Source organism: Takifugu flavidus, chromosome 5, assembly GCF_003711565.1.
Source record: "Takifugu flavidus isolate HTHZ2018 chromosome 5, ASM371156v2, whole genome shotgun sequence".
NCBI classification, from domain to species: Eukaryota; Metazoa; Chordata; class Actinopteri; order Tetraodontiformes; family Tetraodontidae; genus Takifugu; species Takifugu flavidus.
In genome coordinates, this window is record NC_079524.1 from 5323517 (window position 1) to 5339596 (window position 16080).

Below are 16080 nucleotides of genomic sequence, written 5' to 3' on the forward strand. Positions count from 1 at the left end.
TAATATTTCGAAAATGTTCTAAATATGACTGAAAATCTATAATGAACCGGTACACCGAGCAGGTGGCGACGGTTCTTGTGAATTTTTCATCAGCAGCAGCGCGTGAACGCGCCATGGTCCCAGCGTGGTTGAGGGGCTCGCGTGTGCTCTCGTGCCAGGCCTGTCGGAGTGCAGCGCTGTGATTGGTCCGCCGCGCTCTGGTCCCACATCAGCCGACCCATCGGTCTATGTGGGAGGCGGACCATCAGCGTCGGAGCGGCGGCTTCCTGCGGCCCGGATAACGGCTTTGATTCGCCTCGCGGCTGGAAAATGAACCAATCAGAGGGTGGTGGTATGGACGCGTTTCAGGGGTGTGACCAATCACTGGAGAGAAAGCGCGACTCTCCTCGCGTGTGCTCTGATCAATCCCAGTTTTTCCATTAACTGGTATTACAAAACACGAACAGCGATCTTTGAACCAATATTTTGACATCTCTAGAGGTCTATTCATTTCCTGTAAAAAAATAAAATAAAATAAATGTGCTTTTTGAAAAGCTAACTATAATTGCGCATGCTGTTATTTAATGGAGTCTAAAAGTAATAATCTTTTGAATTTACGATCTTATCCTATGTGATAGGGTGCATCCGTCGTTCGTTGCAGAACGGCTAAAAAAGGAAAACGCGAAGCAGAGGATTTAAAGCGTGCAAGTTTTCCATGCAGCCACCTAAATATGTCTGTGTAAGTGATAAATCGTAAGAAATCACATTAACGAAGATTTTAAAGCCATGGTATTGGTGTATGTCTCGTCTCGTCTTCATAACCGCGTTATCCTTTTCAGGGTCGAGGAGAGGCGAAGGGTCCACCCCTGGGTGAGTCGCCAATTCATCGCAGTTCGCTATATGAGTGTTTATGGGTTCGGTACCTTGCTCAAGGGTAACTCGGCAGTGCTCTGAAGGTGTTCTGGCACCTTTCCCTACTACCAGAACACCTACGTTTTGTCCGCTTCTCATCCTATTACCAATGGATTGAACCACCACCACCATGTCTTTATTTATCTCAAGCCGGTGGGTTGTGGTCTGATTACAAGCAAAAAAAAAATTAAAAACTTACTCATCCTGGGTGCACGTGCACTTGCATCTTTTATCAAATATTTTATTCGTATTTATATTTAAATTTTGATCTGTTCACCTGCAGTTGTGTTAGAGTTTATCCCAACACTCACCAGCAGAGGGGAGAAAAACACCTTTCAAAAGTCGGCAGAATACACGAAACATGTTCTCAAACACGCACTGAGGGGTAAGTTAGAGTCTCTAACCTCATTTTAACCGTTAGAAAGACTTTGGTAAAGGTTTCTGTAGTCGTGAATTTTTAGAAAAAGTGCCTTTTTTGGAAGCAGTTGCAAACAGGAAAATGTAGTAGATAAATTTGATGACGGATCACCGTTTTTTGGTTCGATATTGTTTATTCGCATGCAGTATTTCACTACTGCAAGTTGGTCCGTTTGCTTCATACAAGCGACGTTTTTTTCTGTATTTTGTTTTTTGCGTCACATGACCGAGTCGTGTCGTGACGTAATCATCCTTCACGGAAGTCGGTGTGGATGATGGCGGCGGCCTTGTCAGAATAGAAGGAAGGGGATGTTTTTCTTTACTCAAATGATATTATCAGCCGATCGTTCACTATTGTAGTAAGATAAACCGATTTTTTTACGATAAACCTGTTGGGGGTCGAACAAGGTTTTCCTCCATTTCCGGGCTTCGTGAGACTAAAAGCTGGGAGCTGGATAAAATGTCTCTGTTTCAGTCGGCGTTGGATTTCCTAGCCGGGCCCGGCTCGTCGGGAGCGGCCAGTCGGGACCAGAATGATTTCGTAGGACAGGTGGTTGAACTCGGTGACATGAAACTGAGGATAAAGAGGGTTATTGCGGAAGGTAAGACAGTTTGCCGCCACAAGAATCATTGATAGCACTCCACTGCTTAGCTTGCTAGCTAGGTCAGCTACCTAAAGGTTAGCATCAGGGGCATACCTGAACTGGAACCAAAACCTCTACAACAGCAGAAAAACTAGTTAATAAGTAAGCGATGTCTCACAGATCAACGGTTGTTTCGTCCAGTTCTCAATTAGTTCATCCCTGTGGGTATTTTGATTGTCACAAATACATATTTTGTTGGCACAACTAGTCTGGTTGAACATTGAGGTCCAGTAAAATGCTGTTTGTCAACACGTATATAACAGTATTTTATCTTTCCTGCCGCATTCGCCTCGTATCTTTAATAAGAGGGTGTGTTGTTAGTAGTTTTACATGTACATAACCTAAAGTTCATGCTTACACTGAAAAACATGCAAGAGTTGTTAGAAATCCAAAAAATTCAATATGTACCTAACGTGATTAAACCCCATTGAGCAACAGTTATTATAATTGTCCTTCAATAACACCAAAAACTTGAGCTGAATTAACTGCAAGCTATGGCTGTATTAAAGCATTTCTGTCCTCCTGACAAAATAATACATCTTTTATCGCGACTGTGTTCTGTGTCTCTTCAGTCTTGACAGGACAAACAAGATTTTTGGCAACAGTGACACCTGAGCAGGAGAACCCGTAGTAAAGAAAGTGCTCTTTTGGCTCAACTCTTAAGCACGGTGTTCTTCCTTATTCTCACATTGTTTCACCATAGTGAGGAAAAAGGGGCTCTGTCGACAAGCTCGACATAAAACAAGAGAAAAGAATCCGCTCTCTGGGATGGGTGTGTTTTCTACGCCTGAGATCTCTGTAATTGACAATAAAGATTACGCTTTTGGATTGATGACTGGGATCTTAGGTATTTGTTGTCGTACTGCGTATTCACTTTATTGGCCAAACCATTAATGTGAAGGAACAAGCGTGATCAGCAGGAGAACAGAACAAAATGAGAACATCAGGACCATTGGAACATGCACCAGTCTTGCCTCGAGGCAAAACAGAAAAATAAATGCTGTGAAGCTTCAAACGTGAGCATGTATTTTAGGTTTGGTAACAGCCAAGGGGCTTTCTTTGGGGAGTGTGAAGTACTAATACCACATATTATTACTGCAGCTTTGTCTTTATTCTCTTCACTTTCTCTTCACCGGGGTGAAAGGGTGTACGGTCAGATCGAGTGACAGAGGAGCGAGCCTGCGACAAAAGCTGCCGTTGTTCTCAAACAATCGTGGGGCTACTTTCAGGTTTATATGTGTGGGAAGCTTGTTACATTCATTAGTAAGTTAGCCTTGAATTCAAGTCCTGTGAGAGATACGGCTGCTATTTAGATCTTTAAACAATCATTCTGTCCAGTTGCTATATGGACACGTGTTACTTTGACATCACCTTCATCATGTCATACCCTCGTTTCACAGAGCCGTGATGAATGTTGCCTGAGCAGATGCATCACATAATTAAATCACTCTGCTTTGCCATTTTTAGGTGGGTTTGCTTTTGTGTACGAGGCCCAGGACACGAGCAGCGGTAAAGATTATGCTCTCAAGGTGAGAAAAATGCTGTTATTCTGACTTGTATTGCTAATTATCTATGCCATATTGCTGCATCCTTTGGCTGACACTTAAACAAATCAGCAAAATCTAATCAATCTAATCTTCAGACACAACACTGTTTTAACAAGATGTTTCAGAATATAGTGCCATGAAATCGTTGCTATGGAAGGCTCACTTGAGGCACGTTTCTCATGAGGAAGTTTCTGGTAAATACTGGGGGGACAGGAACTTTATTGGAACCGTTGAGAGTCGTGTCTCCCCTACGGGTATAACGCCTCGATGGCGTCACACCAAAGGTTTCAACTGTGACGTCGCCTGGGCAGGCCAACAAAAGAAAAAATAATAACAAAGAAAACAATGAGGAAGGGTATAAAAAATGATGGCAGCTGAGGCGGTGTAAGACTAAGAAAATATGATTTCTTACAGTTAGTTTTACCTACAAGAACCTTTTGTTAGACTCTATCAATGCAGCTTTATCACTCTGAACACGTTCGCGTGCTAATGAATATTGAACAGGTCATGCTGCGTTGTGATGTTTATTCAAAACAAGGCAGGGTATTGCTGCATTTCTGGTTTGTGTGTTTGCGTACTTGCAGCGGTGCCTGCTAGGCTAATGCTCCTTTTATATTGAGCAGGGACTTAGTTACGCCATAAATGGCCGTTTGGGTGATGATCATGCGGTCTAGACATGCATTAAGGGCCCCGGCCACGTAAAATTGCCCTTAAGCTCCTGCAGTGGAATTGCGCCTTTTGTCACGGATCAACCACAAACCACTGACCTGTGTGTCTTTCTCTCCAGAGGCTGCTGTCTCATGAGGAAGAAAAGAACAAGGAAATCATACAGGAAGTCTGCTTCATGGTATCCTTATGCCATTTACAGACCGTCCCATGGGTGTAGAAAAGTCCTTATTAACTCTGAATCTGAATACTGGACCAAATTATTGTTATGTGCTTCTGTTTCTAAACGTCTCTTTGGTGTCTCCCCTAAAAATAACTTTAGTCAGTGACTTGTTTGTGACCTTTAGACAATTAACCCAAAGTCAGGTTTTTGTTGGATTTTCCTTGACCTTCACGCGCCGTAGAAAAAGCTGTCGGGTCATCCCAACACGGTCCAGTTCTGCTCCGCTGCATCCATCAGTAAGGAGGAGTCGGACACAGGCCAGGCTGAGTTCCTGATCCTCACAGAGCTGTGCAAAGGTTAGTGCATGTGGTTTTTTCACTTCACTAACTCGTACTTTGGCTCCTTCATCTTCTTTTCACGCCTGAATCAGCAACTATTCGTGCAATCTGAATTCCACCCGTCAGATTCACGATTCAGTGACTTTAACAGAAACCGTTTCCTGTTTGTAGCCGCACTACATCCTCTTCTGCTTCCTCTCTGGCCAGCGTCACTGGTTTTTAATTGCCAGCTTTACCCTAGTAGTTCCTGCAGGTTTTTAAATGTATCTAACGCAGTTTATCGTAAGTAATGTAAGATTAAATATTTTTTAACTAATTAACATGTGTCTATTCTGCCTCAGGTCAGCTGGTGGATTTTATCAAGAGGGTAGAGCAGAAGGCCTCCCTTTCGTGCGACACGGTGTTGAAAATCTTCTACCAGGCGTGCCGCGCCGTCCAGCACATGCACAAGCAGAAGCCTCCGATCATCCACAGAGACCTCAAGGTCGGTCGTCGTTTAAGGGCAGAATTGCGAATAACCGTGTGCGCAATAATGTGACTGACGTGCAAATCATCACTTCCTTTGTGCAGATCGAGAACCTCTTGATTAGTAACCAGGGCACCATCAAGCTGTGTGACTTTGGCAGCTCCACCACAGTGACACATTACCCAGACTACAGCTGGTCGGCACAGAAGAGGTCCATGGTGGAGGATGAGGTGTGTGTACACACACACACACACTGTCATACATCCATAACCCTCATATGCTGGTGTTTTTGTAAATAAGGAGGGAAAGATGATTTTATTGGCAGGATTTACCGGTTGCTCAGGTGGCCAAAAAAGGTTGTACAAAGGGAGGTGCCTAACGATAAACAGGGTTCAGGTTTTCACCAATGAGGGCAGCATGAATACATGTAAACCCCCAGTGTAGAGTCATGAAATGTTCTGTAAACGGAAGCGGGGACTTGGCTCGCCTTGCGTCAGCCGGGCTGACAGCAGCCTGAAAAGGGTCAGTAGATCTGTGGCAGTACTCTGAGCATCATGGTGCCGAGCAGGAACCAGAAACCTTTTGATTGAATTACCAACGAGACATGCAGGAAGCACTGGCCATTCAGGTCAATTATGTTTCTACCATAAACACACACAGGAGGTTTGCCAAGGATGACCTCAGACGTCATGACTTCCAGATTGACCAACTCCTGCCTGTCTTTAATCTCCTGCAGCTGCTTTATCTTCTCATATCTTCGGTTCTGTGCAGATCACAAGAAACACCACTCCGGCGTATCGGACCCCAGAGATGATCGACCTCTACTCCAACTTCCCCATCAATGAGAAACAGGACATCTGGGTCAGAGCTTTTCCATCCTTTTAGCGTCTGCTGAATCCCTGATGTTTTCCCTAACACCTTCTTTCCAACCTCTCACCTGCACAGGCCCTCGGATGCATCCTCTACCTCTTGTGTTTTAAGCAGCACCCTTTCGAGGATGGAGCCAAACTGCAGATTGTCAACGGGAAATATTCCATTCCGCAGAACGACGTCAAATACGTCGTCTACCACGACCTCATACGTACGTCCTCCCCTCCTTTGCTCCAGTGATAATATAAGAACCCTTCTTTTCTCCACGGTGACCATAAACCAGCATTTCTGACATGCTTCGTGTCACATTTGTCCTGCTGCTCAGGTTCTATGTTGAAGGTGAACCCAGAGGAGCGTCTGTCCATTACAGAGTTGGTCAACCTGCTCCAGGAGATCGCAGCAGCACGCAACGTCAACCCCAAGTCCCCCATTACAGAGGTAGCCCCGTTTTCCTCCGTGTTAACCAGAAGATGTGATGCAGCAAAAAAGATCGATCACATTATCGATGATAATAAGGTGGTTGATAGTTTGTTGATCTTGTCTTTGACTTTTTGTAAATGGTCACATTTTTAACATGGCCCCTCTTATGTGGAGGCTCCATTGAAATTCTGCCCACGCTGCTTCTTCCAGTGTGTGTCTGTGTGCGCGCGTGTAAACGTGTGCTGAAATTGCTAATGTGGTTACATTTGCACACACTCACAGAGGAAGGCTCAAAGAGGCCTGTATGCTGTCTCCTCTCTCCCCACTATCCAGAGCAGCACCAAAGAAACGACTTAAACTGGCTTTATCAGATCAGCTTTTCGGAGGTGTTGCAAATGTTAAGACTGCTTTTCAATTTGTCGCCCACTGTTGGCTAATTCAACCAAATCGGATTTTAGGGTTTTATCAGGGGTTTTTAGTGAGAAAAAAAACGCACCAAATGAGCATTTTCTTATTATCTCAACACAAATCCTAATACTTATCTTGGAATCCTGAATCTCTGCTTTATAATACATCTGACTGAACACTATATAATGTATATTGTTATGTTCAGCCCCGGGTTTAATGCACAAATATGTATTGAAACATATTAAGTAGCGAGAGAGCTGCTCTTTATGATCAAAACATTGCTGCTGCCAGTAAATGAGTGCAAAGTGAAGGCAGCTTTTACGTTGATCTGATTAGAGTTAAGAAGGAGTTTCCCTGTTGGACATAAGGAGGGCATAATCCTCCTCTTCCTCCTCCTCCTCCTCCTCCTCCTCTTCCTCCTCCTCTTTTTCTGTGCCATTCAGTGTTGCAGACATATGTGGAGGCAGAAGGATGGTTTCAGAGATGGAAGTGAAACACTGAAAAGGAAATATACCAGACAGGAAATGAGAAGCGGGGGGCCGTCTGACCTGAGGATTATTTTGAAAATTTTTGCACAGAAAGACAGAGACAAGAGCTGCACTTGAGCACCGATTTCTAGCGTTTTTTCTTTTCTTGATACTCTTTATGAGCATTTGTGTGGAATATATTTCCCCTCTCGACTGTTGCTCCGCCTTGCTTATACCTGGTAAACATCTTAGGCAAAGTCTTACGGCAGGGGTCAAAAGCGCCAGGCTGTCGTTTTATTGGCCTCCCTGTTACAATGTTGAGTGCGTACTACTGTTGGCGTCCGGTTTATGACGGCTATGAATGTCTGCAGCTGCTGGAGCAGAACGGGGGTTTCGGCAACAGCGCAGCCCAGCCGCCCATGCCGACCCAAAACCTCCACAACAATGCAGGTAATGTGTGCTTTTAAACAGCGTTTTCACTCCCTCTTATTTCAGAAGAGTGCTGTGCGAGATGGCCTGTAAGAGCATGAAAATGAATCTATATTCGTGTCATTCTTCCAGCTTTTTTTCTGTCTAGGCTGAAATTTACCAGCTAGACTTCTTGATTTAGCTTATTATTTTAAAGTTGACCTAAACATTCGCATCATTCTGTCATGTTCTGTAATATGGACCCTGAAATACTAAGTCTTGGTTATTCAATGGTTTCTGTCAGGGGTGTTTTTTAACCGTTCAGATCAATATGCACAGCCGAGTGTAGAGTCGTTGTGCTGCCCATTAAGAGGATTTCTGTCAACCATCTGTGCAGAGTCTGAAGACGTTCTTTTCCTTTAGGAGCGGCTCTGCTCTCTCTTCATATATTCAGCCTTGGCCAGGCAGTTATCTCTCAACACCAACCACCTGCAGCTCAGCTGACATTAACAGATCAAATTCAATGTTCTTACCTCCGAATCAAAAAGATTTTAAGAAGTAGTTTCCAAGTTGATTTGTTGTTGTTCTTTAACGCTTCAGTCCATACAGATTTGGCTAGTTCATGCTCCTTTAACATTCCACACTGCTAAAGCTTGTTAATGTCTTTATATCTCACCTGTAGGGGTTTATGACCCCGACCAGCCAGGCAGCGGCTTCTTGGATATCTTAAAGGGAGGAACAGAGCGCTTCCTGACCAACATTAAGGACACGTCCTCCAAGGTCATCCAGTCCGTAGCCAGGTACGGAGCTCCAGTCTGCTTCACCTCACTCGTTATTTTCTTCTTTTGTTTCCTTTGCTGCCTTTTTTCCTTCTGAATCAGCAGGTGTTTTCAGATGATGTGGCTGCAATGAGAACATTCACATTTTGTTGCTTTAAAGATTTCAGAGCAGCAACAATTATTACTTGCTTAAATCTTAATATTTTCATTTATTAATGCATCAGGTGTAAATGTAACACTTTGTTGTTGATTGAAATGATTCCTCTTATCAAAACGTCCCAGCCGAGGGTGAATCCAGGGACATTTTTGACAAAGCGTTCCTTTATGTGCCACTCTTAATTGTGTCCATCCGTCTGGATGTTTCATTTAGACCGTTTCTCACCGTTGTCTTTCATTTGTTTGGGCCTTTTCATTATTATTTTTGTTTCTTTTCTCTGCCCCACTCCCACACGGTCCCTCTCTGTCCATCACATAGCAACCCAAGGTAAATAATGGTCGACTAATCGACTAATGAGTTGTTCTGTCCGTGTGCTCCTGTAGTTTGTGTTTTTAATCTAGATGAAGCAAAAATCTCACTAAGCAATGTGCTGACTTGCGTCCAGCATTAGAGCTTTGCTGCTCCTAACATCATATGTTCAATCATTTGTCATCAAACTATAACAGCTGAAACATAAACAGCAACTTTGAAGGAAAAAAACTGTTGCAATATTGTCTTTTAAAGGCTAACGTCATCCTCCTACGTTCATTCTAATGGTCCTGGGCCTGTTTTGTTGGTCAAAACACAATGAAACGCGTCCATTAGCGTCCAGAGGCTAACCATTGACCATTTAACAGATAGAATTTTAAATGAACACATCATTTCTGGTTTCCTCAGTAATTTCACCGTTCTGTCTTTTCTAACAGCATCATTTGTCCTGAAACAGATTTATCTGTCAGCCATCCGCACATATACATAGATGTGGTTTGTTTTTTTGCTTGGCCTAAAGTTTTTGCCTACTGAATTTTTAATTTTGATAGCCAGAATCATCTTTGTTTAAATCCTGCTCATCATCATCTCAGTATAATAATGTAAATATCTGAGACTTTGTAGCTGACTGCACAGTTATATATAATCTGGATGTTTGTGCTCATTATGCTTTGTTTGGAACTCGTCATCAATCAAAGTTCTGGATTTTGTCGTCATCCGAGCATTTTTAATGATTGTTTGACCTTTTAATTAATTCTATTGACCTTTAATTTGACAGCTATGCCAAAGGGGATCTGGATATTTCCTACATCACTTCCAGAATAGCGGGTAGGCGTCCTCCCCCCCGACTCGTCACAATTCCTTCACAGCTGAAGGAAACTGACTTTCCTTTTGTCCATGCATGCAGTCATGTCCTACCCAGCAGAAGGGGTGGAATCGGCTATAAAGAACAACATAGAGGACGTACGGCTGTTCCTGGATTCACGCCACGCTGGCCACTATGCTGTCTACAACCTCTCCAGACGATCATACAGGCCTTCCCGATTCCATAACAGAGTGTGTAGTGTGTCTGATGCCTCATAACAATTAGTAATTGTTTTTACCCCGCAATACTCCAGCTCTTACACTCTGTGTGTGTGTGTGTGTGTGTGTGTGTGTGCAGGTGTCTGAATGTAACTGGCAGCTGCGACGTGCCCCCAACCTGCGCAGTCTCTTCAGTGTGTGTAAGAACATGCATCTGTGGCTCAAACAGGACCAAAGGAACATCTGTATAGTTCACTGTCTGGTGAGTGAGGTTGATCACGTGACAGGGTTCACTTTATCTTACCGTGAAGGAGAAAATTGCTCAAACTTCCCCCTCACACGCTGCCGCCTGTAGGACGGCAAAGCGGCGTCGGCTGTGGCGGTTTGCTCCTTCCTGTGTTTCTGTCGCCTCTTCACCACGGCTGAGGCGGCCGTCTACATGTTCTCCATGAAGCGCTGCCCACCTGGCATATCGCCCTCGCACAAGAGGTATAAATGTGTAGAAAATAATGCGGATTTATTGGTGCAAAGTTTATTTTAAACAGATGGTCACTCTTTAGTGTAATTGCCTTTTATTTTAATCCAGTGTTTATTATTTTATTTGAAATGCTAATCATTTGTGGTCACGATTGCTGCCCTGTTGCAGGTACATCGAGTACATGTGTGACATGATGGCAGAAGAGCCCATCGTTCCCCACTGCAAGCCCATAATAATTCGTTCCATCGTCATGACTCCCGTACCTCTGTTCAACAAGCAAAGAAACGGCTGCAGGCCGTTCTGTGAGGTTTATGTAGGAGACGAGAGAGTCCTCACCACATCCCAGGAATACGACCGAATGAGGTAAGTTGAGATGTTTTAACAGTTGAAAATGAAGCAATTTTAATCCGTTTTGCTCAATATTTTACTTTTTGCAGGGATTTTAGAATGGAAGATGGGAAGGCAGAGATACCCCTGAATGTAACGGTCCAAGGAGATGTACTGGTGGTGATATATCATGCAAGATCCACGCTGGGAGGTCGTCTGCAAGCCAAGGTGTGTAAACACGCACGCACACACACACACACACACACACACGCTTACATCAGACATCAAATGCGTCATCGTTGTATAAACTCTTTTCAGATGGCGTCCATGAAGATGTTTCAGATCCAGTTCCACACCGGTTTTGTCCCCAGAAACGCGACCACCGTCAAGTTTGCAAAGTTCGCATATAATTTTGGCGCAAACTACTTCTAACCCGACGAGGTCACTGTCCTTAAACTCAATTTTCCCTCCCGCTGTTTCTCCTGCCAGGTATGATTTAGATGCCTGCGACATACAGGAGAAGTACCCAGACCTGTTCCAGGTGAATTTGAACATTGACGTAGATCCCAGGGACCATCCCAGGACCAAGAGCCCTCCCTGGGAGGGCTTCCCAACCAAGGGCCTCAACCCCAAAATCCTCTTCTCCTCACGTGATGAACAACAGGAGATACTCAGCAAATTTGGTATGAAGCCAAAGCCATTGTTTTGATTTGCTCTCGTCCCCCATCGTTCATCTTCTCCCTTCGAGCTGTTAATAGCAGAACTTTCCACAATCTTTCCTGTCTGCAGGGAAACCGGAGCTACCTCGTCAGCCGGGATCATCAGCGTTTTATGATGCCGACTCCCCCCAGCCCGTTCAGACCCCAGAAGGTTCCAGTGCAAATGAACCAGAGTCTCCTGGGAGCACAGATGATAACGCCAACAACTTTTTCCAGACACTAGATTGGGAAGGTACATTCACTGACCCCTGTTTGAATACTGTGGGAAGAAATTCAGTAGTAACCACTGGCCTCTTGTGTTTGCAGATGTGCGTTGCTCTCAAGAGGCCTCAGACAGTCAAGGGAGGGGCTCCATGAATGACCAAGATGACCTGAGTGATCAGTCTGAAGGAGAATCCTTTTCTTACTCGGCCCCCAGTGGAGAGCCGCTGTCACGTGAACCCAGCGAACCGCTGTTTGATGCTGACTTCCAGGTAAAGCGGGTGTTAAAATGCTGATTTTGCCATGTTGTCATCCTCCAACTCCGAGTTTTTTTGCTGACGGCCCACCTTCTTCCCCAGATCCCCCCTCCTGCAGCCCAGGAAGCTCCCGTCAGCGACACGGCTGACCTCCTGGGTTTGAACACGGACACTCAAACATCTTCCACGGCTTCATCCTCTGCTGCCCATCAAGGCGTTCAAGGAGGAATGAAAGCTGCAACGAGCAACAGTAACCTCCTCAATGACCTGTTTGCGCCCCCTGCTGGCGAGGCAGCCCCAGTACAGGAAGACTTGCTCTTCAATGAGCCAACCAGCGAGGCTGCAGCCACTTCAAAATGTATGAGAAATCCTTCATGCACTGCTGCTGCTGCTGCATTAAAGTATTATATGTTTCAGGGTTGTTTTTTTAATGCAGTCTAAAGTGTCTTTGTGACTGTGTTGCAGCCGTGGGTGACTTCTTTGATCCCTTTGGTATGGGAACCAGCTCTGGTGTTGGTTCCAGCGTGGGTTCATCTCAGCAGTCCTCTGGACCTGACCTGTTTGTAGACTTATTGGGTTCTGAGAGTTCAAATGCTGGCAAATTTCCTCCAACCCACGCTAACCCCGCCCCATCCAACTCAAGCCTCTTTGACCTCAGTAAGTACCAAAGTTAATAGTGCCTTCTTGTCTTGTGAGACACCAAACTTGTTTCTTTTTTTTCCCTGCTGGTATTTTTACAGCCATGTACTATTGCTTCAAGCAGTCCCTGAGGCTCTTGTGTTTTTTTTCAGATAAACTAGTGAACGATACTCCTAAGATGACCTCATCAGCCAGCCAGCCGGACCTGCTTGGTGGCTGGGACAGCTGGGCCGCTGGGAAAACTGCAAGTGTGAGTGCTACCACTAACAAATCCAGCTATACTAACACAGGTGAGCTGAGGAGCAGTCTGAGTGACCTTTTAAATGTGCTCTATGAGTGAAAAAACCCGAGACACGAAAGCTGTAACTGTGAGACTTCTGTGCTTGTAGCTTCTGGTGCACCATCTATGTCAAAGGCCAAGTCTCAGACCTTTGATCCTTTTGCTGACCTGGGAAACCTGGGTTCCAATTTACCAGGTAGCGTCCCTGTCTGCAGTGACATCGTGATAAATCGACGATCTACTGCTATTCATTTATTTTTCGTGTCTTCGCAGCTTCTTCTGGGACCTCTTTTAGCTCAAAGGTTCCTTCTTCAAAGCCTCAAGCCCAGCCCTGGCAGTCTGGAAGACCCACCACAGCCCCGAACAAACCTTGGATGTCTGGGTCAGGACCTGGTTCAGCCAAACCACCCACCGTGCCTCCGCCCACAAGCACACAGCACCCCAAACCCAACTACAACCTGAACTTCTCTTCTGTCATTGGTGGCAGAGAGGAGAGAGGGATTCGTGGGCCAGGTTTTGGTAGGTTACTACAAGTGGAATAATCCTGTTGCCTCATCGCAGGAAAAGTCTGCACATTTATTCCCCACAACCTCTCTGTCAGAAGTTGAGTGCTGTGCTTTGTTTCACCACCCAGGCCCCAAACCAAAGGTGAAGGAGGACGACTTTGAGGAGTTGCTGTCAACTCAGGGTTTTGCTTCAAGACCCGATAAGAAGGGACCAAGGACCATAGCAGAAATGAGACGGGAGGAGATGACGAAGGAAATAGACCCACTTCAATTACAGGTAACTGATTTAGAATATTTAACACTTAACACTGAACATGCCGGCAGTTTAGAATCTGTCACATTTGTATAGTTTTTGATTGCTTTATACTCCTATTTTAACAAATCCCAACTAAGGGATGAGGCGCTGGTGGGTCTCAGGTGATAGAGGCTTCGTGCTCTGCATCTTCATCATCATCATCGACGATAATCTGACTTTAGTTACTGAGGTTGTCCAGTGACTTGTGCCTCAGATGAAGTCAACCTGTGTAAAAGAGGCTTAAGACGCTGAGTTAGAATCTTTTGTTAATATAATAAAACAAATGAAAGCTGGTTTGTGTTGTCATGCCACAGATTTTGGACTGGATCGATGGGAAGGAGCGAAACATCCGAGCGCTGATGTCGACTATGCACACGGTGCTGTGGGACGGTGAGACCCGCTGGAAGCCCGTGGGCATGTCTGAGCTGGTGACGCCTGATCAGGTGAAGAAATACTACAGGAAAGCTGTGCTGGTGGTCCATCCAGATAAGGTGCACGTTTACTGCTTATCTGTCCGAAAGATCATTGAATTTACTACAAACCTTGTTCCCCATGTTGTTTTTAGTTATTAATATATATGTTGTGTCACTCCACAGGCGGCAGGAAAGCCGTATGAAGAGTATGCCAAGATGATCTTCATGGAATTAAATGATGCCTGGTCAGAGTTTGAGAACCAGGGCTCCAAAGCGCTCTTCTGAAGCACAGATCTGGAGCCCAGATCAAGCTCGACTGGATTTTGGCCTAACCTGTCAAACGTTGGGCCGAGCCAGGTTTGACTGAGCCCACATTGGGCCTGAAGGGGCGCTGAGCCTCTGAGAGGCGTCCTCTCTAGCATTCCCCTCACTCCTTTTTTCACCCATTTACTCAAGAAAAGAACAGTTTGCATTGTGCATCAAAGTGAAAAATTCCTCACCACCAGTAAAAAGAATCACTGGTTTTTAGCCACTGCCTACTTGTGTGAATGCCAGGCAGGGGGGGGGGGCAGAAAGGGTGACAATCACACCCCACAGAGAAACTGGACAATTATGTCAGAATGAGACCAAATCCATGGTAACAAGCTAATTAGCGTCACAGTGGAGTTCCCATAAAAGAGGAATTTAGCCCAAAGTGTCATCGTCCTGTGGAGGCAGAGCAAACAGCCTGTCACAACGTACTTTATAAGGCTGTAAAACATGGACATTTGCAAAATCATTTGAATGTTTTCAAAGCTATTTGCCTCTGAAGTGATTAAATATCTGAACACGGACTAAATGGAAGCATGAATTAAAACATTCCCTGGGAAGATTAGAACCCAGGAGTTTTCCGAAGTGCTACTGCTGCACCTTTATAGGCTGTTCACTTTATTCCTCCTGAGCCACTTCCTGTGTGGAAAGACTACCGCCCGCTAGATGCTGTGCTCGCTGCTTCTACAATCACGTCTGAAACCTGCGTCCTCGACAGTTCTGGAAGCCCACGAAGGCCCCGTGTTTTTGAAGTGCTCTTTCAGTCCCACACTCTGTGTGTGGCTGAGTGTTTACTCGCCGTAACAGGGTCTGAGAACGGGGGATCCTGAACTGGCAGCCTGGGCTCATTCATCCAAGTGCTCTTTTACCTGTAGCGCTCACCGTCTTTATAAACTGTCTGTGTGGGCGTTGACCGGCTCCGGATAATGACGTCTTTCCAAGGTCGTCAGCAGAGGTCAAAAAAATGAAGGAATGAAAATAGAAAATGCAGTGATTCAATTTGATTTCTCTTGGTTTTACTCACAATTTGGGCCTAATTTTCAGTTTATACTCCCTGCAATGTAAATATTTGAGTATTATCATCTTTAAAAGGGGCTTCGTTAGCTATCGATTCCTTCTAAACCTCTTGAATTGAGTGTGAATGAGTGTATGTGTGTTTTGAGAGGGAAAAAGATTGTACAGCATCATTGTTATTATGTGATCACAATCTTTTCCTTTTAATCATTTCTTTCCTCTCATCTTTTGAATATTGTTTCGCCCCTTTTTACCCCGTGGACCAATCAAATTGCCTGGTTTCTTATTTATTGTGGTTTTGCAGGCAGGTATATCGACACCTACTCGTGCATCAGGATGGCAAAATTGAAAAAAGAAAATCAGATAATATATAAAGGGGTTGGGCGGTGTGCAAGTGGAAGCAACAGTTGACCACACTGAGCCTCATTGTTGCTGTTTTCATTCCAAAGCATCTGATATGAATGTGCATTTACAAATATATATTTCTCCTCTGTCAAGTGGAGTGTGTTGATTTACTTTAATTGTTCATCTCACGCAAAACTGAGGTTTTATTCTTTTGACGGTGTATTAAAATTCCGCCCTGACAGGACAGTGAAGCAACGCCACAAAAACGCCTGAAATTCCCTCTGGAACCTTTTGGGGGAGAAATCCTGACGGTTGCATCCACAT

The 16080-nt window shown here is 44.8% G+C and overlaps 1 protein-coding gene and 1 long non-coding RNA gene across 2 annotated transcripts; both read left to right on the plus strand.

Annotated features, from left to right (window-relative positions):
* Window positions 1-55: 55 nt before the first annotated feature.
* Window positions 56-1098, plus strand: LOC130526086 (uncharacterized). Its single transcript, XR_008950654.1, has 2 exons — window positions 56-718; window positions 819-1098. It is a non-coding gene; the product is annotated as an uncharacterized LOC130526086 (long non-coding RNA).
* Window positions 1099-1431: 333 nt separating this feature from the next.
* Window positions 1432-15908, plus strand: gak (cyclin G associated kinase). The gene is made up of 29 exons (XM_057033441.1): window positions 1432-1910; window positions 3420-3481; window positions 4287-4346; window positions 4570-4684; window positions 5008-5150; window positions 5237-5362; window positions 5904-5993; window positions 6078-6213; window positions 6328-6440; window positions 7669-7747; window positions 8388-8505; window positions 9729-9778; window positions 9858-10006; window positions 10113-10235; window positions 10329-10462; window positions 10620-10814; window positions 10889-11006; window positions 11097-11176; window positions 11268-11461; window positions 11568-11729; window positions 11804-11970; window positions 12058-12313; window positions 12421-12612; window positions 12747-12884; window positions 12984-13070; window positions 13148-13393; window positions 13509-13657; window positions 13990-14166; window positions 14272-15908. The coding sequence occupies exons 1-29, from the start codon at window positions 1769-1771 to the stop codon at window positions 14371-14373; spliced, it is 3903 nt and encodes a 1300-aa protein (XP_056889421.1). The 5' UTR covers window positions 1432-1768; the 3' UTR covers window positions 14374-15908.
* The last annotated feature ends 172 nt before the right edge of the window (window positions 15909-16080 follow it).

Excerpts from the sequence above, each read along its gene's own strand:
- gak (XM_057033441.1), top strand. The coding sequence starts at position 1,769 with ATGTCTCTGTTTCAGTCGGCGTTGGATTTCCTAGCCGGGCCCGGCTCG. Across the intron at positions 11,007-11,096 it reads GAGGTCGTCTGCAAGCCAAG|ATGGCGTCCATGAAGATGTT; the intron begins GTGTGTAAACAC and ends AACTCTTTTCAG. Across the intron at positions 12,314-12,420 it reads GGCTGCAGCCACTTCAAAAT|CCGTGGGTGACTTCTTTGAT; the intron begins GTATGAGAAATC and ends ACTGTGTTGCAG.